Source organism: Daucus carota, chromosome 2 (genome assembly GCF_001625215.2).
Source record: "Daucus carota subsp. sativus chromosome 2, DH1 v3.0, whole genome shotgun sequence".
In the NCBI taxonomy this organism is placed as follows: Eukaryota; Viridiplantae; Streptophyta; class Magnoliopsida; order Apiales; family Apiaceae; genus Daucus; species Daucus carota.
Window position 1 is genome coordinate 55,417,539 of NC_030382.2, and position 25,395 is coordinate 55,442,933.

A 25,395-nucleotide genomic window follows, 5' to 3' on the forward strand; every position below is an offset into this window, starting at 1 on the left:
GAGGAAAGTAGTTGGTGTAATAGTAGTTTTTATTGTTAAATATGAGATATGGGGGAAGATAGTGGGTGTAATGATGAGAAAAACTTACTATTTATGGTAATGTAAAGAAATGAGAGGGACATCCCAAAATAGTAACTGTAAACAAATGAGAGGGACAGAGGGAGTAATATCGTTTGATTCGATTTTCTTAAACATATTTAAATCTAGACCAATAGACCAAATAATACTAATATCATATATTGTTTTTATTTTGTAATTTTAGTTTTGAACTCTAAAATATATGATAACAAACAAAAAAATTACTTTTGCTGATATATATTGACCAAAAGAATGTCACAACCTTAATTGAAATTTCAGTCTTTTTTTTGAAAATGTCAACAAAAATATATTTTTACATTGTTGTGTTTGAGGGGTTGTGAGGTAAAGTAGCAGTCGGAAAATAATATACACACGGTTATCTCTCAAATAGTTAAAATTCTCAACTATATTTAACGATGACAACTTACGATTGCAAACTGAAAGCTAACACAAAATTTTGTGCAAGAACTATCACGTTTCAAAATATGGATACTCATTTATTCATGACCCAAAGTCCCAGGTACTAAGGCCTCATTTGATAACAGGTGAATGAGAGGGGTATTGGTCTCGTTCAGAAATTTTTCATGTTAAGCACGTTTGATAGTTTTCCATTTAATTGGACGACACTGAAAATCTACTGGACGACGCATGCTAATTCTTTCCTCTCAATCGTCCAGATGATGTTGTTCATCTAATAATAGTAATATATCTAATCTCTTTAAATTAATTTTAAATATTATCCTGCTAAAATTAATTTTATAATATAAATTTTAAAAATAAAAATACATTAATAATTCCAACAATCATATTATATTATATTTTAAAATTATTTTTAAAAATATAAAATACATAATAGTAACAATTATTTAATAAAATAATATATTTAATAATAATTTATGCTATAAATTAGTCATCCAGATTATAAATTAGAAAAAAAAGACAAACAAGAGCATTCATTCTCATCCAGATTAATCAATCATTCAGAAATTCAACTCATCCAGATATAGCGGTTCAGATTTAACAAATGGGCCCTAAATGTAATAATCTCAAAAAGATATAGGTGGCTAATTTGATCTGGATGGATATTTAAAATCTTAACAAATTCATATCTCTTAGTTAGTGTCAATTAAATAATTTCATCCAAATACAACCGCAACCACCATGTAATACAAGCACGATTCATTCAATACCGTATTCCAGGATGGATTTATAAATTGCCGACGACTGCCGTAGTTGCTGACTACTTCCGTCAGTCGACTAGCGCTTTTTTACTTCTCTGGAACTACACTTTTGCTTGTTTGTCTTCCTCCTCTGTTCTCGGTTTTCTTTACACTGTACTCCCTCCGTCCCCCTCAATTGTTTACATTGGAGGGGGACACGGAGACCAAGACAATGTATGAAAAATGAGTAAAGTTGGATGAAAAGTGGGTAAAGTGGTGGGACCCATCAATATTTAATAATAAATTTGAGACGGTGGAGGAAAGTAGTGGGTGTAATAGTATTTTTTATTGTTAAATACTCCCTCTTTCCCTCTCATTTCTTTACCGTTACTATTTTGGGATGTCCCTCTCATTTCTTTACGTTACTATAAATAGCAAGTTTTTCTCATCATTACACCCACTATCTTCCCCCACTATCTCATATTTAACAATAAAAACTACTATTACACCCACTACTTCCCTCCACTATCTCAAATCTATTATTAAATATTGATAGGTCCCACCACTTTATCCACTTTTCATCTAACTTTACTCATTTTCCATACATTGTCTTGGTCTCCGTGTCCCCCTCCAATGTAAACAATTGAGGGGGACGGAGGGAGTATGAGATACTGGGGGAAGATAGTGGGTGTAATGATGAAAAATACTTACTATTTATGGTAATGTAAATAAATGAGAGGGACATCCCAAAATAGTAAATGAGAGGGACAGAGGAGTATATATATTCGATCTGCCTTCGTACCCGACTGTCCTTTTTTTTTTCTTTTGGCAAGACGACTTTTATAATGTTCGCTTTCTTTCAAGGCAGTAAAAAGCGTGCTCTTCTATAATATTTGTTTTTTTGCAAATAATTCTATTTTTCGGATGGACATATATAAAAGAAAAGAAAATTATTTAAATATTTATACAAAGTAAAAAGTATTAAGAAATAATTTATTAAGTAAAAATTTTAATTTAAAACAAAACTAACTTAAAAATTACTATATATCCTGTTTTAAACAACATGTCCTAGTTTTATTTTATTTTTCCCGGTCAAAATAATTAAATATTGACTGAAATTTATATTTACTAAATAACTTGAAAAAGTTTGAAATAAAAAATTTATCATTAAAAAATATACATGACTAAATTTAGAATATAATTTCATGTTTGGAACAAAGACTTGCAAATATATATAATATTGTTCCAGCTGTATATACATTTCCTTAACGTAAAAACGCGTTGCCCATATAACGCCACCACCAGCATAAAAATAGTATAAAAATGTTTTTTCTAAACATAGCATGAAAATGAATGAAATGACATTGAATATCAACAGGACGAGGCATTAAATATTTAAACAAAAATGAAATAATTCTTTTCAAGTACAAAAACTAAGTTCTGTGCAATATTTCCACTGAAACTTCTTCTGCTATTCTCAGTTGCTGTTATTATGATGACCAGTACTTCCACCCATCATCGACGATATCGCGGCAGCTAGCGCAGCGGTGAAATTCGGGTCGGTGGTGATGGCAGCAGTGGCAGCACTGAGAGTATCTTCAAATGAAGTTTGCGGCTGTGATTGGTGAAACTGTGGCGGGGGATGATGGGCTTGGGCTTGGGCTTGTAAATGATTTGATCCGGCCATATCTTGCGATGAAACGTGCAGACCAGAGAATTTGGATTGATTGTAAACGGGATGCCCGAATACTTGTGGACTTGGTGAGAGCCCAACGAAGTTTTGTTGAGGAGGTGCAGCTTGGAATGGGCCTTGAAACTGGGATGAGGGTCTTTGGTATTGTAAAGGGTTGGGGGACTGTGTCAAGTCTAATGTGACGGTTGGAAATGGAGCCGAAGCTGAGATGGTTGCCATGCTTGATGATGACATTGGCAGAATGGCCCTAGCTAGTAGATTTGGGTTCATGATTCCTTCACCACTCGACATGGATCCCGAAAGCAGCATATTGGCTGCCGCGGAGGTGGTTGATGCCATTGCCATTGCGGCAGGAGGAAGTGGATGGTTGTGTGCACCTTCGTACGTTGTTATTAGTATGGTCCTATCCTCAGCACACCTTTGAACCTGTTTAGTAGATCATCATATTAGTAACTGTTGATTAATAATGTTCGCTGTAGTATAAGATCGTGTCAACGAGACTCGAATATCTTGAGGTTTTAGATGAGCAGGTTACTTGACAGTAACAATCTTACCGTCATATTGCACAAATTTTTTTTAATTTTCTGCAATATTTTAGCATCAATTCCACTTTTAAAACTTGTTGAGAGATACTAAAAATTATGTTTCGATCTCATAGTAGTACTAAAGATTAATAATATCTGCAGAATATATACCTGTTTGCGTACGGGGCAACCACCAGCCATTGTGCACCGATAATAAGCTCGTGGACATGGGTTTCCCTTGGCCATCTTCTGACCGTATTTGCGCCATTGACAACCATCAGTAATCATTGGAGCGTCGGATCGAGCTCGAACCGACACACGGGCTTTTCTCATCGTAGCTTCAGTGACTTGATCAACAGCGTTGGAAGTCGAATTAGACGAAGCAATTATTTTGGGAGCTTTGTTTGAATTCCAACTTTCTGGATGTGGACTATCTTCTCTATCAATTCTTTTACCAGCAGCATGAATTCTATTGCCATTGTTTAATTCAACATTATTAATGTCCGATCCAGATTGTGTTCTTTGTTCAGATGAAGAATGAGATTGATTGTCACCGCGGCTGGGTCCTAGATCAAGAAACTGTCTAGGTACTATATGTCCTTGATGATCACCACTTCCATCGTTCCTGTCTTGTGTTTTTTCTTCGCCAATCTGCTGCACGGTAACCATAATTAGTTCAGTAAATATTAATTACAAATACAATTTTCAGTAGCTCCAATTAGCACAAAATTATTACACAGTTGACAGAGACTTTTTTTAAAAAAACATATATAAATATCAATATTCACAGTTTACCTGTTCTGGTGTTGTTTCAGCTCTTGCATTTTGTTGTTGCATTACCGTGACAATATGCATCTGAAGTGCAGCATAATTATTAGTAACATGACTAACCATCCCTCTCAACCTTTCGTTTTCGGTGTTCATCCGTTCAAGCTCAGATTGTATGCGCAGTAGCTGGTCGATCATAAACCAATATAAGAGATCGACATATATATAGTACTATACTTAATTATCAAGGTAAGTTGCTACATAAAGGTTTAGGGTTCGAGCAAATAATACAGGTTTTCAAATATTCTCTTAATTTTTGATATAAATCTCGAAAATAATCTAAATTTAACTCGAAATAAGCAGAAGAATCAAAGTTAGATGAGCTAGTTTACCTTATTTTTAGCTTCTTCGTCGACCAAGGAGGATGAAACCCCATCATCCACCATTGATTGATCACTTCCAGGGTTAGCAGTCAGTAGATGCAATCTCGTCTATATATAATACATTCAGAATGAGAAGAAAAAACCACATGCTGCGGAAATAAATAAAGGCCGTACGTAATCAACACTTACATTTACATCCAGTTGAGCCTCACTGCGTGATTTCTCATGCTTCATAGCTACGTCAATACTACTATCCATCACAGGATAATGAACACTATGATCATAATTATCGTTCGTTTTCTTGCTCGAAAACAAGTCCAACTCACCGATAACTACTCTCGGGTTGTTGCCAGACGGTGAAGAACCAGCAGAGTCTCTGCCAGAAATATTCAAGGAAAACATATGTAAGAAATATGTAGTGTATGTTATAAGAGGGTTCGAAAACTGATTTTAACTGAGATCTCGTAAATTTAACGAGCAGCACCTCAGAAGAAGAGTATGAGTTGCAAGGGGAAGGCTTAGGAAAAGAGTAGCAGTGTGAAGATTAATGTTGTACGGTTGAAAAAGTGCTGGAGTTTTGATAAAGAAACGTAAGGTGGTGCGTCAGTGGTGGTGACAGGTGGCTGCTGTGGGGTCCAACTAGACTAGAGAAAATCAAAGTCTCCGTAGCACCGTCCCTACGGGTGCGCCGGGTTCCACGTGATGAAAATGAAACGGAGGAAAAGTAGACGAGGAAGCAACTGGTAGAAAGATTTAAAGTCAACGAATTTGACGCCTTTGTGGTTGATATGTTGACCATTCGTGTCCCACCTAAAAGGATCGTAGATGATCGTAACCACGAGCAAAACCAGAGCGAGTCGATCATATTTAAATTAAAAAACAATTGAAGGCAAAAAGACAAACAAAAATATTTTTTTTTATTCTTATTCACTAGGAAACAAACCACACATTCGTGTTGATGGAAATGAGGCTCGCAAATTGCCGTGGTAATAGTTATCAGGCCAATTGTTCATTCAAACTTCAGCGACTATGAGTTATTTTTATTTTTAATTCATCATTTCTTGAACAATTTAATTCTTCAAAAAAGCTAAGAAATTACTTAATCAAGCCACCTAACTTTCTTTTGCTGAGCATCCATGCATGGTTGTTCTTAGTTTCTGGTTAGGTGTCAATTTAACTTTTTGACTGATAAAAGTATAAATTAAAGGCCAGAAGAATGCAAAAACGTTTATTGCATTTAATGTACTTTATAAATAAATTCAAAAGATATATATTGAAAAGTAAATATAAAACATGCATGTGAAGAAAAATGTCTATAAAATATTTTTGTGACGAATATGTAGATCTGAGTTTATATATGGAAGATAAATATTCATTAATGTTGAAAGTTAATAATTTCATATCTTCATACAAATTAATCAGGTAGTTATTGAATCCCTATTTCTCGAACAAAAGTATTGACGAGAAATCAAAAATTAAAATATTAAGAAAAACTGAATTCAAGGCAATAAGCAGGTAAACGCTTGGACTATCAGCTGCCACAGGCTCACAATTAATCACCCAGACACACTTCAAAAAAGAAGGATTTTGAATATAAAAAACAGCGAAGAAGGAAGAAAAAATTGATATAAAGGTGCATAGAGATTCCATTCAAGAAGTTTGGCCTGAAGAAAAGCCATGTTTTGTTCGTAGTATGAAACCATAGAATAACGACAGTCTGCTGAGGTTCAATAAGCTCGTTCTATATTTATAATATTAATTAAATCGAGAGAATTATATTATTTTTATTAATTTGTAGGAGTCACAGGAGCAATATCAAGTAAATGAACGGTGAATTAAGAATATATCTGATTTATAATATTTCTTCACTGAATCTTCGTCTGCCCAACCGCATCTAATTTGAGTGGTGTCATTCAAATTTCAAAACTCGGCGAAGATTTTTGTTACTCCCTCCGTCCCAGTCATTTGTATACAAAATGGCTGGGACACGGAGACCAAGAAAATGGGTAAGAAATGAGTAAAGTTGGATTAAAAATAGGTATAGTGGTGGCACCTATTTATATTTAATAATAAATTTGAGATAATGGAGGAAAGTAGTGGGTGTAATAATGTTTATATTATTATATAATGGAGATAGTGGAAGAAAGTAGTTGGTGTAATGATGTTTTATATTATAAAAATTTACTACTTTTGGAATGTATACAATTGATGGGACGTCCCAAAAAAGAAACTGTATGCAATTCATTGGGACGGAGGCAGAGCCGTGCCTGAGATTTTATGTGCCCTGTACAAAATTTTAGACGAGTGCCCTATAATTAAAATAAAATAAAATAATAAAGTAAATAAGATACAAAAATTAACTAAATATCTTCTTTTATAATATAATTTAAATATATCGAAAATCAACAGATAAATTACAAGTACATAATTAATAAGATGTAATCATTATAAACAAAAAAACAATGACATAAACCCAATTTATATGTAAACCTATTTAAATTTTATATAAATATATAATTTAATCAATGTAATTTTATAAGTTAATATTTTTTATTTAATATGTAAACATTGCATGTAGTTATAAAATAAAATAAATTAATCACCTAAGAATTGAATTACTAAAAAAATGATAAAATGTAGAAGTTGTCTACAAAACCCTAGTGTTCACGGTTATATTATATTTTAATGAAATAAGTAAGACTAGTAGTTTATATTAAATTATTATGATTAATTTTAATCTTTAAAATCAATATAACATGTTTTAAGTTTACTTATAATTATAATTGATAATTAGTTAGCGTGTATTATTTTTTAAACTTTATTCTATCTGCATTTTTCTTTTTTGAATGAAATTATAATTACTTTTTTTCCAAGACTATATATTATGTGTATAAGGCACTAAAAAATAGGCCCTTCAAAATTTTGGACCCTGTTCCGTTGAACACTTGGAACACCCTCAGGCACGGCTCTGGACGGGGGAGTATTAGTTATTCCACGTGAATAAAAACATTGTACTATTGTTTATATATATTTAATCTCAAACATGTTAAGAATGTGTACGTACTACATACACTCCATAGTGCGTTTTCGGGGTTCAAAAAAGGACAATTAGCGTTGTTTAGTCATGCAGTTTGTTGTAATGAATATGTTGCGTTTATGTCAAAGATCGAACGACTATCCTTGCATTTTGTCTTTGTTAATGGCCCCATTTGTTTTTATTCTGCCGTTATTTTACACTCCTATTTTGTCCTCTTTTCAATTTGCTTTCCCCTCATAAAAATAAATTATTATTATTATTATTTCTACTCCAGATTATTGAGTTGGAGTGTAGCTTAGGTATTATTAAGTGGCGTGCTGAAAATGACAGATGCGAACGTCGTCTCATAAACGGCGGGTAATTTTCTCAATCGAAATGAACCAATCGATCAATTCAACTTGTACAAGTTGAAGTTTAAAGACAGAGAGTTGACATTAATTATACCCTTGAAAATTAGGTTCATGGACCAGCGCCCATGAAAGACCTAAACATCGTAGATTTTACATGCAAGTGTCATGCACTTCATAACAAATATCCAGCAATATATAGCTTACTTAAATAAAAAAATGTGGAAATTTAGACATGAAAGAAATGCTTTCGGGAAAATAATTTTGCATATATAAAAAAATATAGACACTCTTATGACCGTTCACTCGTGCATCTTCACATGAATCATGCAAATTTCGCGAATAGTTTGGCTAGCTAATTGGTAAGGCAAACCTTTGGAATGTTTGTTTTCTTTAGTCAAAAAAACTTAACGCTTTTGAAATTTACAATTCTAGGTTATTCAAACTAGTTTCTCCCAATTTTAAACACCTTTTTTAAGCTAACAGCAAAAATCAATTTTCAACACCTATTTTAAGACCAATAAATCCATCTTTACGGCCTACGAATATTGAAACAACATTGACGGAGCAATCCAATGCACCCGGCCTGTCGCCCATCGGTCTGTCTTTAATCAATTTCTCAATATGCTAGAAGCCTAGAACGCTTTTAATTTCTTTTCATGCTGTGAGCCAAAGTTATTTGTTCCACATAATATGTAAACACACTTCTTAATTGCTTTAACACCTCTTAGACTATGTGCCTGTTTGGTAATGGTGTAGAAGCGCTTCTTTTCCAAAGGAGTTGGCTTCTGCTCTTCTTGACTTGTTTGGATAATAAAGCAGAAGTATTTTTTAGAAATTACAAATGTTAGCTTTTCTTTCAGAATTTCTACTTCTTTTCCAAACATTTTAATCACTTATAAATCTTAACTTGTTTCTAACTTCTACTTCACTTTTTTACTTTAATAAAGAAGCACTTATTTTAGGTTCAACCAAACGGCCCCTATAATTCTAATTAAATATAACTAGGAAACAATGACGAAATTAGGAGTTAGAATTAATGATTTTTTGACCGGAATTTGAAATTACAAAATTTTATTAATATTTCAATATCAATCGAAACTTTAGTGTAATATAAATATAGGGATAATTTGTAGATATTTTGGTTGTATTTTTTGTCATATTTATTTGATCGATCCTAAATTATATTATTCAAAAAAGAAGAAAAAATATGGCATCAAAATACTTTCTTTTGTTTTGTAACTGCAACACGTGGATATCTCATACTTCCATCGTTAAACAGTTCAAAAACTAAAAAATATTGTATATTTTAATACAAACATTTTGCCATTATCTTTTTAAATAATTATTTTAAAAAACTGAAGAAATAAAAAAATTATTTATAATTAGTTAAAAAAAACTAATTTCAATAACATATATTAATATTAATATGTACTTATAATTTCATGTTAAAAATATATATATATGAATTCTACTAATCATTTACAAAATATTAATATATGCAAAAGCTAAATTTTTTTAAAAATTATATTCAATTTGTTAGTATATTTAATTAAATTTCAAATACAATATATATAATATAAATTTTGATAAAAAAGGGTAATATAATAAAATTGAAAATGTATTAGTTTTCTGTTAGTTTTGCAACTTGAACTCCCTGAGTTGGAAATGCCCCCGCATGTCCCGTGTATGAATTAGTTTAATCAGTCAGGCATGTCACATCAAATTCTGCTATATGTCGACTAGATGACGATTTGATGTAATACTAAGAACATGTCAAATAGTAGTATCTTAACTCACTCCTAAATATAATATAAAATATTAGCTCTTAATGATTTAATATGGGTTCAACTCCAATAACACTTTTTATATTCACTCCTCATTTTGTTTTATATTATTAAAAGCAAGTCATGTGCGTAAAAGCACAAAAGAAAATGGATGGAGAGAAAATGTTTGCTTACACATTTATTATAAAATATTAGTTAAGAGTGACTAGTAGCTCTTAGATTTGAGGAGAGAGAAGATAAATTTAAAAAATTTAAGAGTGACTAAGAGCATATTGGAGCAAGAAAAACTACCATCTTCTTCAAATTTCAATTTAAAAACACTATAAAAAAGCTATTGGAGATGCTCTAAGCCCAACAAGACAGAAGGTAGTAATGTCGGGTGCTGGGCCGTCTAGATTCTGGGTGGATGGATATACAAGATTTTTACTAAACATAAGTGATGGGCTTATGGATTGAAGGCGGAATAATCTATGGATCGACAGAAATCTCTCTACCTGCTTAATCATCTCCAGCTCAACAACACAAGAAACTTGCGATTGAAATACTTATCGAATGTTTAGGATTTAACTGAGTAGAGAATTGATTTTTGATTTTTGTAACCTTGTTTTTACCGCAAGTACAAGAATTATAGAAAAAACTGAAACACGAGGTAGAATTACCACACCTAGCTACCAATAACTTGAAATTCATAAATTTCTTATTCAACTTATTTGTTTAGAGTGTCAGTTAAAAATTGTTGTACCATTAAAAAAAAGCGTTGTCAAAAAAATGTGTTGTGATAGAAGTCAAATAAGGGTTTGATAATTTTTGATATATACATATTTTGAATTATAATATTAGAAAAATAATGATTTAAATGAGACATGGTAATGAAATCTGTAACACTTTTCCGTAAAAAAATTTCCAAAAATATGAACACGTGCAAACAGTTTTTTACATTTTTTCAAAAAAAAAAAAAATGTTGCTGGTATTTTACAACACGAATACTAAACATAGCCTAAATGCATATGATTATTTTCGTGCTATTATTGGCTATTTGCAAGGCAAGTTTTATAATGTGTTAGTGTTACTTCTATATATAGTTGATCACTAATCACCCCACTAATTATACAACAAAAGCAAAGCAAAAATACATCTTTGTCCGATACTCTGATCAAAAATACATCTTTGTCTGATACTCTGATCAGTTTAGTCTTCGGCAACAATCTAAAACATATATTACAACAACAAAAAAAACCTCAGGGGAAAGTAGGCTAAAATACATGGATACATTGAACCGAAAATTTAGGGCAAGTTTAGGTATTAGATTCGTGATTAACTATTTGCAGGCTTTACTAGTGGAGCAATCTAGAACGCCAGCATCAGCAGTTAAAAGAGGAACCATAGTTCCTGGAGCTACAGTAAATGACTGGGGTCTGCTATAAGCTGGTGCACAGCTTCCCCATCCTGATGGACTAAAATAGGCACCATTCATGAACACATCCTTAGACGATCTCCATTTCCAGTTCTTCCAGTAATCCGGACCCTCTTGGGTCTCTCTCTTCGTAACCTGTAATATATAAAGTAAACGAGCGTAAATATACGTATCATGATTTTGGATTAGAGATTTGAACCTAGTGACAGTGACGGAAACAGAATTCCGAAATAAACAGGACTAAAGACGTGTAGTAAGTGTTAGAAGCACATATTATACATAGTAATTAGTACCTCTTTGTTGGTAGGATCGCTTGGAGCTAAAAAGTAGTTGCCTTCACTTAAAATAGTTGGATTAGCACTCCCTCCTATCGCGTACATTATCCATTGGTCGTACCGATTGTTCGCAACATGAGCGTAGCCATTTCTCACCCTGCACACAACCATATATATGTTATTAATATTTAATAATTCTTATTAAATATATTTGGTGATTAATATATAGATAGCCATTTGTTAAACTGTTCTCACCGTGGCATTCTTTGAACCAGATCAGGGCCAAAACGGTTAAACGCAACAGTGACTTTCATGTCTTTATCTGCTGTGAAGTCATCTCTGTGCCCAAGCAGCATCACCTGAAATTAATTAAGCCTATAATCAGCTGCTAATCACATTCCTACGATGCATGCAACTAATTAATTTGAGATTAGTGAAGTGTTAGCTAGCTAGAGTGATAATCATAATACTGTGCTTACTTTGTCATGCTCAGTCAAGTAGTTATTCGACAAAGTAACATAACTAGACCCATGAGTGACATCAATAAGGCCATCGCTACACCGAGCCAACGAGCAATGATCAACCCAAACATTCGCTGACGCGAAGATGCTAATCCCATCTCCATCACACCCCAGCCTATGTCCCAGATGCTCCGTCGTGCTTCGAACCAGCCCGGGCTTCCCCGGCTTACAATCATGAATACTAATCCCGTGAATAATCACATTATTCACACCGTCCAAAGTAATGCAAGGACCGCCCGCGATCTCAACTCTCGCACCCCTCCCATCAATAGTCTTGTAGCTGTTCACAATAAGTTCATTTTCGAGTTTGATCACCATGTCATTCTCAAAAATGATCCAGAGCGGGTCGGGCTGGATCACTCCGTATCGTAGTGTACCGGGTTTCGGGTCAACAGCATCATCAGATGAATCAACGACCACGTATAATTTCCCGTTCTTGCCTCCTAATGCAGATTTTCCGAAGCCCACGGCGCAATCAGCCAATGCTTCACGATTCGATGCCCAGTTCGGGTTTGATCTCCAGCAAGAATCTATAACGTTCATCATATTAAATTCGGGAACTTCGGGTTTGTAATTTACTGGGTTTTTTGCTTGCATGGTAGAAAGAACACAAGTTAGAAGACATGAGAGGAAAAGGAGGGGAGTTGGATGAGCTAATGCCATGGTTTGGAATTAGTTGAATTCGAAAGATAAATTATGGTGGATTTATAGTAAAATGGTTTTCTCTGTTTGATTAACTATTAAAATAAATGATGCAAATAATCGTGGTTACCATGTTGAATTGTATAAGGGATCTGAGTTTGAAAGTTGGTGTGAGTTCGGGAGTTGATGCGAACTAACGTGTTTGCACGAGACTGATTTCGAAAATACATGCATGTCATGGACACCTTCGTGCTATCAATTAACATCGGTACACACCAAAAAAGAGTCCGTTTATTAGCAGTTCTGATCTTATCTCTTTCTTATAACATTTTTTCGAATGAAAATAGTTAGTCGTGACTTATATTGTTAGAATTAAGATATCTATAGTTCACAGGTTTCTGAGCTGATTAACATAAATACGAATGAATTTCAGTATGAAAATATATTAGATTTTTTTTAAATTTTTGTTAAGCGAGTTGAAATCTCATTTCAATGTTAGCACATGAAATTGTACAAATTGAGAATCAGGATTAATTAATTGGTCTGCTCATTCAGGATTTATCAAGATTTTTATGATAAATCAGAAATTTTTAATTAAATTAAAATATAATTGATAAATTGGTAACATATTTTTAAAAATTAAAAATACAAATAACTCAGAAATATTTAGAATAGAGCATGAACTCTTAAAAGCAATGTATACAGTAATCTTAAATCTAATGTTTTGAAATATAGGTCGTTTGATTTTTAAATTTTTTGACCGCATGCTTAAAATTATTGTTTATGAACTTTTGTTTTGAATAATAATATCAATCATATATTTTTATTTAAAAAAAAGCAAATTTCAAGAATAATAATTTTTAGTATTCAGTCAAATGACTTAAAAATATGTAAAAAACGTCAAACAAATTTATATATCAAAACCATTTATGTTTCAAAACCGAGAGAGTGCTATCTTTTTACATCAGATACGGAAATCTTGTATCTAAGAGATAAAACTTGAAGAAATGCATTCACATGTATACCGTGTACGTAAGCTTAAGGCGTCACCCTTACCAGTAAAATCATTTCGACACTGTTTTCAGTACGAGAAATATACACGTGTGACGCGGAAAGTTACTTAAATGTAATCTGTAAGGTTAAATGTGAAGCATGCAGTAAAGAAAGTTATAAAACAATATTATCCTCTACGATTTACATTATCAAACCAGCCTTTTTCAAGTACCCCGGTATCTGCTAAACGACACACTACAGTCTATAGGTATGAAAATGTAATATACAGAGCACCCGTTACCGATATTTCTGGATTACAAAACACCAAAAGTCAAAAAGTTTGCATGGAGTTCATACTTTAAACACAATCTTGTTGTACATTATTCGGTTGTCGATTTGTTCTTAGCTTTCTATTATCTAAATTGGAACCTAAATTGATCTGTATATCGGGCGTACTGCAATTTTTACTCATACTTAGAAGTTTAACCTACATTCAAAATTGGACGATCACCGAACGAATGAATTTGGAAGAAATGAACTAAAATTTGGACTATATTACGAGTAATTGTTGATAAATTCATTTTTTCTCATTCCTTTCTCATCATAATTTTTTTTCAAATCTCATTATAATACTTATGTATTTACTCAACTTTTTCCAAAACTTCCCTCCATACTTCTATTACCTTCGTTTCATTCCATTCTATTCTCCTAAACCATAAACAACACAGTAGTAGTAATCAAACAATTAACGAAATGTGGGCGCAGGTGCGGACAATCTACGCGACTAGATCTAAAAAAGTGGGTATATAGCTCTGGCTGCGAGACATTTCGTCGATGTCAATTCTAGATCATTTTTCATTTGTGATTAAAGACAAATTGACAATATTAAATTCCTGATCAAGATCAGGTAAATGCTCCTTAATACCATGCTATGCTTAAAGTGTTCAATTGTTGGAGCAGAAGGCACGCTGCTTATTAAACAGTACACAAGTATCTTATTAACTGTAGACAGATTACAGCTGAAACCAATAAGACTTCAAAAAGAAAAGCACAACACTTTATTTTTTCTTTTACGAAATTACAACCTGATTGTGAAACAAAAAACGAGTTAAACAAATAAGACGTTTTGTTTTCTGATCGTTCAACACATAAAATATTTACATTCTTTAATCTAAAAAGTATTACAATCATATCGAGTAATCCAAACTTCGGCTGTGAACATAGCAGCATCGCAATTGACCTTCACATAAGTATCATTTATAACTCAATAGGAATCTATAAGTTACATAATAAACTGATATTAGAGCAACAACTGCCCCAAAATATTAATAATTTTTTGTCGTGAAAGGTGAGCTCTTACGGTATTCACCACCGTGCCATATTTGATGCGAGCCTTACGATCACCCAAAATACAATATAAACCCTTAAAAAAATTATCAAAATCCATAACAAAGCACATAAAAACATCAAAACACAAAACACCAACATCTCCAAAAAAAAATGAACACGACTGACAACCTTGATACCAAGGTACTAAACAAGAACTCAACCAAAAAGGATAAGATCTTGATTTTATTAAAAAAAACTAATAGGAGGGAGGATGGAAGAGCAAAGAGGCTTAATCAATGAAGGGGGTGAAGGTTGAAGAGCGTAGAAGTGATGGCTGAAACCTAACTTTGGAAGTCGACTCTCAAAACTTCCTATTTTCTTTCTTAACACTACACAATCTCATAAGAAAGTATTTTTAATTTTAGAGCAGGTGGGAACTTGAGTTGGCAGCCGAAGCATGCAACTATATCCCGGGGAAGAAGAAATCATGAGTGTGCCTGAGTTCATTTCTTGACTGCAGGATCATGTTAAATGATCAGCTAGAGGTTCTAGATCTAACACTTACTGAAAGTGAGGATACATATAATATCAACTGTGGTAAATTAAACAGAAGGTAAAATAACCTTCATCCTTTGCATAAACAGTCCGAGTGTATCAAGCTTCCTCTGCAAAATTAAAACTTATGATCAAAATTATCTGCATATTAATTCATGATAAAGTCCACCTTAAACAATGATAAAATACTTAAATTATGAATACGGAGACGTATTAGCTGGTTGCGATCAAGAAGATCGCTAATGCTTTTAATAGTTACATGATTGGAAACTTCTTTGTCATTTGGATCATGAAAATGTTAGTGGTTCCCTCCTAAGCAATAGGTGCATATATTTGCAGAGCCGGTGCAATAGTATGATGCCAAGAATTAGTATATGAACCTCGTGATTGCTTTGAGGACGAAATTAGATGACATCCTTTAAGAGGGATTTATGTAATTTACACCAAGGACTTGAATAAAAGTATTCAGAGAAAACACGATTCTAGAGAAGAAATGTACCTCGCATACTAAAATAACATTGGCACTTTTGTTGCCAGCATTAGCACATTTTACCAAAACCCCTTTTTCGCTCCAGAATGATTCATTAAGTCTGTATGTATGTCCTACCAAATTGCACAGTCTTCAATATCTCAGTATCCTCAGCGAACTCTTTCCACTCCTTGCAGCTACAAAAAACTTCAAGTGATACTTCTAATCACGTAAAAAAACATAGTAATACTTCTTATCACGTGAAAAAACACCATTAATTCTTTTAGAGACCCAGCATTTTCCAGCAAACTGCTGCTCTATTTTACTAAGATTTTTTCCTATATTTTTGTGTCATGTATCAACTGTTAACCAACATCATAAACCATTAAAGTAAATCTACCTGGAAGTTGCACGGACAAAGTGATGCTCCATTACTGGTAGCCAACAACTTCAACACATGTTTTTGGAAATCACCGGGTATATCGGTCATTCTTGTGTCATCTCATTTCATCTTGCATAATAGTTGCTGGCATTTATCATCTGCAATATTAACCACTGAATGAAGTTTAAAATCATATACACCTTAGAAAATGCAATTTAGGTCTGTTGTTAATGAATTTTTTATTATATTAGAGCACAAGTTTGGAAGTTAAGACACAGTTTATACACGCACACACCCATTTGTGAATTTCAAGCAGTGTAAAGATTCTTAAATGACATATCCAACTTGTTCACCAAATATTTTCTTATCGGCAACAACTTGATGTTTCCGCACCTTGCCTTAAGTGCAAAGTTCACTCGAACAAGAGAATGGTTGACGAAGATGAATGATAAATTAAACAAGGACCATTAAACATCAACGAATATTTCAGCAAAAATAAATTTTTTGATTAATTAATAAGCAATCTGGCTATCAATCCTAGCACAACGGGCCTGTGGATTTAGGCTTTGTAATAGATCCTTATCATATATACTTACCAAAATCTTAAGTCAGCGCTGACGGTTACTTTCCTACCTAAAAATCAAATATGACAATTGAAAACATACTCTCAAAATAAAATGCATCTTCATCACTCAAGTCCCAAACCTTTGGCGATCTTTTGCCAAAGAAGAATAAGAAGTCTTCCATATCAAAAAAATGCTATATCAAATTCCACCTTGAGACTTACAACAAATAAGATACAAAGTATTGCTTCAAAATTTCCTAGGAGTTCTAAATAATGTGGTACAAAATCGAAACCATACACACCCAAAATGTCCCAATCCAAAGCGGAGCTTAGGAAATTAATGTTGTAAACTGCGCTAACCAGACACAACCAAAAATGTGTGTGTGTGTGTGTGTCCGTGTTTGACATGTCTTCTGTTTTTTTGTTTCCACTAAAAAATTATAGAAATACTTAAACAGGTTTTCAGTGTTGGTTCAAATACTAATTCCTCAACTATGTTATAATGGGAAAGAACGAAACGTAATAGAAATACCTCACATAACACTAACAAATTATCTTACTCTGACTGAAAACCAAAAATGTGTGTGTGTGTGTGTCCGTGTTTGACATGTCTTCTGTTTTTTTGTTTCCACTAAAAAATTATAGAAATACTTAAACAGGTTTTCAGTGTTGGTTCAAATACTAATTCTTCAACTATGTTATAATGGGAAAGAACGAAACGTAATAGAAATACCTCACATAACACTAACAAATTATCTTACTCTGACTCTCTTCTGTTTAGACAGTCGTACCCGAATCTGACACTCACTCACTTATTCCATGTTGGATTCTATGACTGAAATGTGGACACTTTGACCAACTAAAAAATTACATATAAGTTAAATAAAGAATGCAAACCATGATAAATGAGCATTAAGCAAGAAGCAAAATAAAAATCAAGTAGATAAGATTCCTAATTTGCAAAAATAGACAGAATTGGGTTTAATCTAAATTTGATTGTTACTTTTTGCTTAGATATCTTCTTACCATGCTTGTTTATTATAAATGTATTACATACCATGCTTATTTATTAACATATAATGTTGTGTCCCCGTGTCCAAATTCCACAATTTTCAGATTATTTTAGTTCGGCACTTGGATATTTGACACTTCATATCTGTGTCATAGTAACATAATCAAAACAAATTAAACAACTTAAATGCTTTAAAATTATATAGTTTGTTTCCAGGTCTCTCAAATTGATCTGTATCTCGGGCATGCTGCAATTTCTACTCATACTTAAATGTTTAACCTACATTCCAAATTGCACAATCATCGTATAAGCAAGAGTGACATGCCACATGAGCACTAGCAATCCCTATCGGAGATGTTCTCAGAGTAGTAACCAAACAAATAATGGAATGCACCTGTGGGCGCAGGCCGATCTACGCGAGAAGACCTAAAAAAGTATATAGCTGTGAAATTCCGTCAATGTCAATTCTAGGTCATTTTTCATTTGTGATTAAAGACAAATTGACAATATTAAATTCCTGTTCAAGATAATGTTTATCAAGATCAGGTAAATGCATCTTGATTCCATGCATGTTATGGTTAAAGTGTTTAATTGTTGGAGCAAAAGGCACGCTGCTTATTAAACATTGTACACAACTATCTATATGTAAATAGTTTCCAGAGTTAAAACCAGTAAGGCAATAACTACTCAGGAACTAGGAGGGTGGTGCGATATATGCAACAGACTTCAAAAAGAAAAGGATAACACTCCACACGCTAAACAGCAGGCCAACTGAAATCACGGAAAATATAAAAGCATTTAACAACAAAACCAGTCTGGTCTAAATCAAAAGCATCCATAAGAAAGTTTCTTTAATTTTAGAGCAGGAGGGAACTTGAATTAGCAGCCAGAAGCATGCTACTATATCCCGGGGAAGAAGAAATCATGAGTGTGCCTGAGTTCATTTCTTGACTGCAGGATCATGTTAAATGATCAGTTAGAGGTTCTGGATCAACCACTTACTGAAAGTAAGGATACATATAATATCAACTGAGGTAACTAAACAGAAGGTAAAACGACCTGTGGCGCGCAGGTCAGGCCTAGAATGTCTGGCCTTCATCCTTTGCATAAACAGTCTGAGTGTATCAAGCTTCCTCTGCAAAATTAAAACTTACGATCAAAATTATCTGCATTCATGATAAAGTCCACCTTTAACAATGATAAAATACTTAAATTATGAATATGGAGACGTATAAGCTGGTTGCGATCAAGAAGATCGCTAATGCTTTCAATAGTTACATGATTGCAAATTTCTTCGTCATTTGGATCATAAAAATGTCAGTCTTTCCTCCTTTGCAATTTTTGTGCATATTTGCAGAGCCCGTGCAAAATGATACCAAGAAAGAATGAAAACAAACGATCGAAAATTAGTATATGAACGTCGTGAGTGCTTTGCGGACGAGATTAGATGACATACTTTAACACGGATTTATGTAATTTACACCAAGGACTTGAATAAAAGTATTCAGATAAAACATGATTCTAGAGAAGAAAAGTACCTTGCGTACTAAAATATCGATGGCACTTTTGTTACCAGCATTAGCACATTTTACCAAAAACCCTTTTTCACTCCAGAATGATTCATTAAGTCTGTATGTCCTACCAAATTGCACAGTCTTCAATATCTCAGTATCCTCAGCGAACTCTTTCCACTCCTTGCAGCTACAAAATATTATAAGTCATACTTCTAATCACTTGAAAAAACATAGTAAGACCTCTTATCACATGAAAAAACACCATTAATTCTTTTAGAGGCCCAACATTCTCCAGCAAACTGCCGCTCTAATTTACTAAGATGTTTTCCTTTATTTTTGTGTCATGTATCATCATCCGTTAACCAAAAACATAAACCATCAAAGTAAATATACCTGGAAGTTGCACGGACAAAGTCGGATGCTCCAATATTAGTAGCCAACAACTTCAACATATGTTTTAGGATATCATTCGGTATATCGGCCATTCTTGTGTCATCTCGGTCAACCAGTTTCATACTGATACTGTCTGTCTTGTCTGTCTTGTACGGACAGATGAAGATACCCATTTAACCAGTTTCGTATTGAGACTGTCTAGTTCGTCTATCTTCTGCTGACAGATGAAGACACCGAATAATTAGACAAATAACTTGAGTTAAAACTAAAAGTCCTAAATGTGATTTGTTTACACTGTTAACCCTCTACAAAAAACTATTTTTCCTATTATCACAATTTTATTCAAAACAGCCAAAATTAACACAGAACTTAAACCAAAATAACAAGTACAGGTTAAAATTTAATGCGATGGCTAATATAAACTACAATCAACACAGAACTTGAATCAAGATCAAACAACTTAAATTGTGTGCACAATCAAAATCAAAGACAGAACACACATGCATAATGAAATTAATCAAAACAAAAAAGGAAAACATACAATGATTTGTTGTGAATGCTCTATTTAGCTCTAATTTATTTAAGTTTAAAACTATTTCGATTACTATATATTCTATTGCATAATATTAGAAAAAACATTCTCAAAATTATATAAGTATAAAATATAAATAGAGATAATTATACAGATAATTTCCATTTTGGCAAAAAAAGAAAAAATCATGCAAGCAAACACACTTTGCGAATTGTGTTTTAAAATTGGAGTCTGTGCTTATCTCAATTTTGCAATGCTGTAAGCAACAGACACCCACTGAATATCCTAAGAACACAGCAATAATGTCCTAGACATATGCCAAAGTCCCAAACCCCAAATGCAGAGACTTTCAAACACTAGAAGAGACATATTGTCCTAATCTGATGCCTAATGTACTCATATGGAAGGTCTTGGGTATGTTTAAGGTCACTATGTTTTGTCCTCCTTGTCCCGTTTTTGTGACCTGTTCCTCCTCACTTAAGCGACACTCTCTCAACCCTTCTACCCTCCTCCTCTATGTGCCCCCGACCGTCACAATCTTCACCCTTTTAACTATTGTCGTACCTTCTGATGTCGTCTGTCTTCTGCAGACAGATGAAGACACCGAATAATAGCTTAAGTTAAAGCAAACATAGGATTAAATTCTGATTTGTCTATATCTCTAACCCTCAAGTGAACAAAACATGTACCGAAATACTCTTTTTTTTCATATTATCACGAAAAAAAATAATCAAATTTTGATCGACATATCGGATAGTTAAAATTTAAAGTGGACCCAAATTTAAACCACAATCGACAGGGAACTTCAATCAAAATCAACAAGATAGACAATTATGATTGTGTGCACAATCAAAATAAACAATGATAAAACACATATGCATGATGAAATTAATCAGCAAAGAAAAGGAAAACATATGATTATCGACTTTGATTGCTCAATTTAGGGGAAACAGAAACATGTATGAAATAGCACGCATTAAGAAATTCAGATTAGGGGAAACAGAAACATGTATGAAATAGCACGCATTAAGAAATTCAGATATGTGCATACATGGGGAGGGAGGGAGGGAGCGGGGGAGGGGGAGGGAGGGAGAGGGGGAGAGAGAGAGAGAGAGGGGGGGAGGGAGAGATAGAGAGACAGAGAGAGACCTTGAAGTAGCGAGTATTGTTGAGGGGGAGGGAGAGAGAGAGGGGGGAGACCTTGAACGCCACACTGCATAGTAGTATTGCGATCGATTGCATATGACAGCTGTCAATTCACGCGGTTGCCAGCAAATCTGCAATCCCTCTGTTTATGCCCAACGTCTTTTTTTTTTTATTTTACTTGCTTTTTTTTTGAAGTTCGATATTTCTTATCAGTTTTATCAAATAAATGAAACTCCTTAGTTCGATGATTATATTCATATATTATTCTTTTCTGCAATAACGCTAGAATTTGGTATTGCTACTAGTCTTCTACCGTTGTAGCTCAATATCTCGTATTTCGATCTGCGAAAAATTAAAATGAAAGTATAATCTTTATTAATTAATAATCATTTAATATAATCTTTATTAATTAATAATTATTTAATTAATTCAAAAGTTAATATTTAAATTATTAATTTTTAATCAAATATAATTTACATATTTAATCCTAATTAAATTTAATATTTTAATAAATCAATAAAATTACACGACACAAATTTGTCCAAAATTAGTATGTAACCTCACTTTTTTATACACTCTTTGTCCAATTTCATATATTTTATCATTTTTGCATGTTTTTTTAAGTAGGCAAAAGAGATATTTGTACATAATATTTTTTTTCGTGATTTTTTTGTATTAAAATTTAAACTTTAAACTTTTATACAAAATAAAAATTATAAAAAAAATAATATACAAAGACGAACACATTGAAATACGTGTAAACTTACACGGTGGTCGTATAAATCGGGACGGACGGAATAGCTGACAAGGAGCTAACTGGTTTTTTAATATTATAGATATTCATATTCAATCAAATATAATATTTCGATGAAATGGTATGACTTTTTAAATAAAATTCAGAAGAATAACAATTCAAATCGACAAAGAAATAAAAGACCTAACAATTTGTGTCAAAAATGAAAGTGAACGTTTTTAGAAACTAAAGATATATGAACAGACAATAATTATGTGATTTCTGCTCAACACGTTTTTCTTTGATTTCTTCTCGCTTCCCCATCTCCCTCTCCGATGGAGCTACTGTCTCTCTCTACACCCCACTCCCTCTCTCTCTTCCCCACCTCCCTAAAACCCAGACCCCATCTTTCTTCCACTCTCTCATTCTCGCCCATCAAATCCTCTCTCCAATTGGGCTCAAAACCCACCAGCTCTAAAGCCCAAAATGCTCTGCACCTGGACTTCATCCAACCCAAGCCCGCTCTCCACTTCACGGCATCAGCGCCGCCGTCTCAGGCGACGAGGGGCGGCGATACCGATGCAATGGGGCTTTTGCTGAGAGAGAGAATAGTGTTCTTGGGGGCTCAAATTGATGACTTTGTTGCTGATTCTATCATTAGTCAGCTGCTTCTTCTGGATGCTCAGGACCCCACTAAAGATATCAGGCTTTTTGTTAATTCTGTTGGTGGTTCCCTCAGGTACACACATTTGTCTCCGGCAAGATTGAAACCGTCGTGCTTTTAATATCTTGTACATTATATTTGTTGATGTAAGAATCTTGGTTAGGTAACATTAAGGCTTAAACTGTGTTTATACTTATGATTTGTCTAGTGCGTGCCCATGACACACGCTAACAACTATAGGCCGAGTATTTTTATCAACTACCATCTCATAAACCCCTGTATGCACAAAAATCTCCATCAATAAAAATCTGTCGCCTAAGTAAGAAGTAGTTAATGCGTCCCCATGAGCACACACCAAAAAGACCTTATACTTATATTCATTTAAGGTGCTATCAGAATTGGGATTATGTAGGGAACATAATGACTTGAGATATGCAAGAGAGTTGGAAATGCAGGCCAAAGTATTATATTTAGTTGCATAATGACATGTGAATGGTTGTCTCTCATATCGCGTTATCATGACGTGAGACCTAGAAGCAAGAAGCAGGATTTTTGGTGGCACCCTATGTGCTATAATGCTGAACCATAGACAAGGACACTCTTTGTAAAATTATGAACATTATCTTTGTATTTATATGATTAATACTACTTGTTGGGACCAACACTACTTCTTGGGTGATCTATGAGAAACGGATGTTATATCGATAAGATGAGCATGAGCTAATGAGCTTGCAATTATAGGCTGTGGATGTCCACTGTCGTATGGTTTTGGTGATTGATGAATGAATTAGATATGAGCAATAAGTTTCTGAATTATGCGTACGTAATGAGAAACTGTAATGATTGATTTGAACTATCGGCGCTGAAGATATTAAACTGAATACTAGTACAACTGCAAACACGACTTGTACAATGTACAAAGAAAGCAGAGTTTACATTTTCCTGCTTTGGTCATCATTAGTTGGTCCTTCTAATTGGGTTATTACTGTCTGATAACTAAAAATGAACTCTTACAAATCGAGTATTTTGTTTTTAAGACCCTCTTCACCGCAGTAACAGACTCAGTAATTTCCTATTTTTATCCTTTAATCATTTGTTTGAATCCGCTTCTGCATAAAGAACCTTTTCGAGTGAAATATATTTCGATAAGCTGGTCCATGAGTATAATGAACCTCCAACAGTTAAAATCTTTGTCCCCACATTTGTATTAGTGTTCAGTTTTGTTACAGAAAGTGTCTAACACTTTCTCAAGTGATGGAAGGAAGTTCATGCATTATGTGCTGATCCCTGCATAATAAGGGGTTTGACTTATAATTCTAGCAAAGGACATCCAGATAGATGTGTGTGGTATGATACAAGCTAATCATGAACCCAATGGCTCCACTTCGTTATGTAATTACAATATTTAGGGACTGTAAGAGGTACTATTTTCCAATACTAAACATCGAGTCAAAGTATGTTAAACTAGCCCATCTCTAGTATTTGGCTGTAAGCCAAAATGTTTGAATAACTACTACTTGAACTGAAGTGCAGCAAAAGTACTGTGGTTTTCGTTCAACTTAACAATTGTATGCATTTATTACTGCCCTACTTCATCTCTGATCCTCTTATTTGAAGGCCTGATACTGAATTTCTGGCACTCACCTTGTCTTATTTCCTTCATATCATTGGCTCGATGACGATGAATTGTTGAAAATTATTTAGAACTTTATTTTTCACTAATTGATGTCATTTTCAACATTTTTCAGTGCTACAATGGCTATCTATGATGTCGTTAAACTAGTGCGGGCTGATGTTTCTACAATTGCACTCGGCATTTCAGCGTCAACAGCTTCCGTAATCCTTGCTGGTGGCACCAAAGGCAAACGACTAGCAATGCCCAATGCAAGAATAATGATACACCAACCACTTGGAGGTGCAAGCGGACAAGCAATAGATGTTGAAATCCAAGCCAATGAAATCATGCACAACAAGAATAATGTCACCCAAATCATATCAGAAGCCACAGGTCGCTCATTTGAACAGGTTCAGAAAGATATAGATAGAGATAGGTACATGTCCCCAATGGAAGCAGTTGAGTATGGTATCATTGACGGTGTTATTGATAGAGATAGCATTATTCCACTGGAGCCTGTGCCAGATAGGGTGAGAGCTACACTGAACTATGAGGACATGAGTAAAGATCCAAAGAAATTTTTGACTCCCGAAATTCCAGATGATGAGATATATTAAGGAAAATCAGTGCAGGTGCCTCTACTTATAAAGCTTAGGTTTAATTTGCTGGTTGCGGTGGTTGAAAATAGATATCAGTAAATTTTATGCGAATTGCGAACTTTGCACACTTTGCACCTTTAAATGTATGGTTGTACCTGTAGCATTTTAAACCATATCTTGAAGATGACTATAATTGTTTTTCAGGTAATTATAATGATTATGGATATGAAGTTAAATTTTCCCTACTTTGACTGTAAATTTTTTC

At 33.7% G+C, this 25,395-nt stretch overlaps 4 protein-coding genes across 9 annotated transcripts; 1 reads left to right on the forward strand and 3 right to left on the reverse strand.

Moving 5' to 3' along the window:
- Positions 1–2,519: 2,519 nt before the first annotated feature.
- Positions 2,520–5,141, reverse strand: LOC108206941 (WRKY transcription factor 6). 2 transcript variants are annotated; one of them, XM_064088331.1, is made up of 5 exons: positions 4,796–5,141; positions 4,616–4,714; positions 4,251–4,409; positions 3,627–4,106; positions 2,520–3,357 (listed from the first exon to the last, which is right to left on the reverse strand). In XM_064088331.1, exons 1-5 carry the CDS (start codon positions 5,006–5,008, stop codon positions 2,716–2,718), a joined length of 1,593 nt encoding a protein of 530 aa, XP_063944401.1. In that variant the 5' UTR covers positions 5,009–5,141; the 3' UTR covers positions 2,520–2,715. The 2 variants fall into 2 exon arrangements, with proteins under 2 accessions (XP_063944401.1, XP_063944400.1); XM_064088330.1 differs by having other exon boundaries at positions 3,627–4,109.
- A 5,796-nt stretch (positions 5,142–10,937) lies between these two features.
- Positions 10,938–12,673, reverse strand: LOC108207823 (probable pectate lyase 16). The gene is made up of 4 exons (XM_017378255.2): positions 11,946–12,673; positions 11,722–11,825; positions 11,485–11,623; positions 10,938–11,326 (listed from the first exon to the last, which is right to left on the reverse strand). The coding sequence occupies exons 1-4, from the start codon at positions 12,648–12,650 to the stop codon at positions 11,096–11,098; spliced, it is 1,179 nt and encodes a 392-aa protein (XP_017233744.1). The 5' UTR covers positions 12,651–12,673; the 3' UTR covers positions 10,938–11,095.
- Positions 12,674–14,730: 2,057 nt separating this feature from the next.
- Positions 14,731–21,668, reverse strand: LOC108209570 (uncharacterized). Of its 5 annotated transcripts, none has more exons than XM_064088332.1 (7): positions 21,523–21,668; positions 19,842–20,055; positions 19,473–19,635; positions 18,994–19,069; positions 16,376–16,515; positions 16,006–16,172; positions 14,731–15,616 (listed from the first exon to the last, which is right to left on the reverse strand). In XM_064088332.1, the coding sequence occupies exons 2-5, from the start codon at positions 20,012–20,014 to the stop codon at positions 16,478–16,480; spliced, it is 450 nt and encodes a 149-aa protein (XP_063944402.1). In that variant the 5' UTR covers positions 20,015–20,055; positions 21,523–21,668; the 3' UTR covers positions 14,731–15,616; positions 16,006–16,172; positions 16,376–16,477. The 5 variants fall into 5 exon arrangements, with proteins under 5 accessions (XP_063944402.1, XP_063944404.1, XP_063944406.1 ...); XM_064088334.1 differs by having other exon boundaries at positions 16,006–16,182; XM_064088336.1 differs by having other exon boundaries at positions 16,376–18,885.
- An 810-nt stretch (positions 21,669–22,478) lies between these two features.
- Positions 22,479–25,375, forward strand: LOC108206227 (ATP-dependent Clp protease proteolytic subunit 4, chloroplastic). The gene is made up of 2 exons (XM_017376456.2): positions 22,479–22,991; positions 24,665–25,375. Exons 1-2 carry the CDS (start codon positions 22,588–22,590, stop codon positions 25,146–25,148), a joined length of 888 nt encoding a protein of 295 aa, XP_017231945.1. The 5' UTR covers positions 22,479–22,587; the 3' UTR covers positions 25,149–25,375.
- The last annotated feature ends 20 nt before the right edge of the window (positions 25,376–25,395 follow it).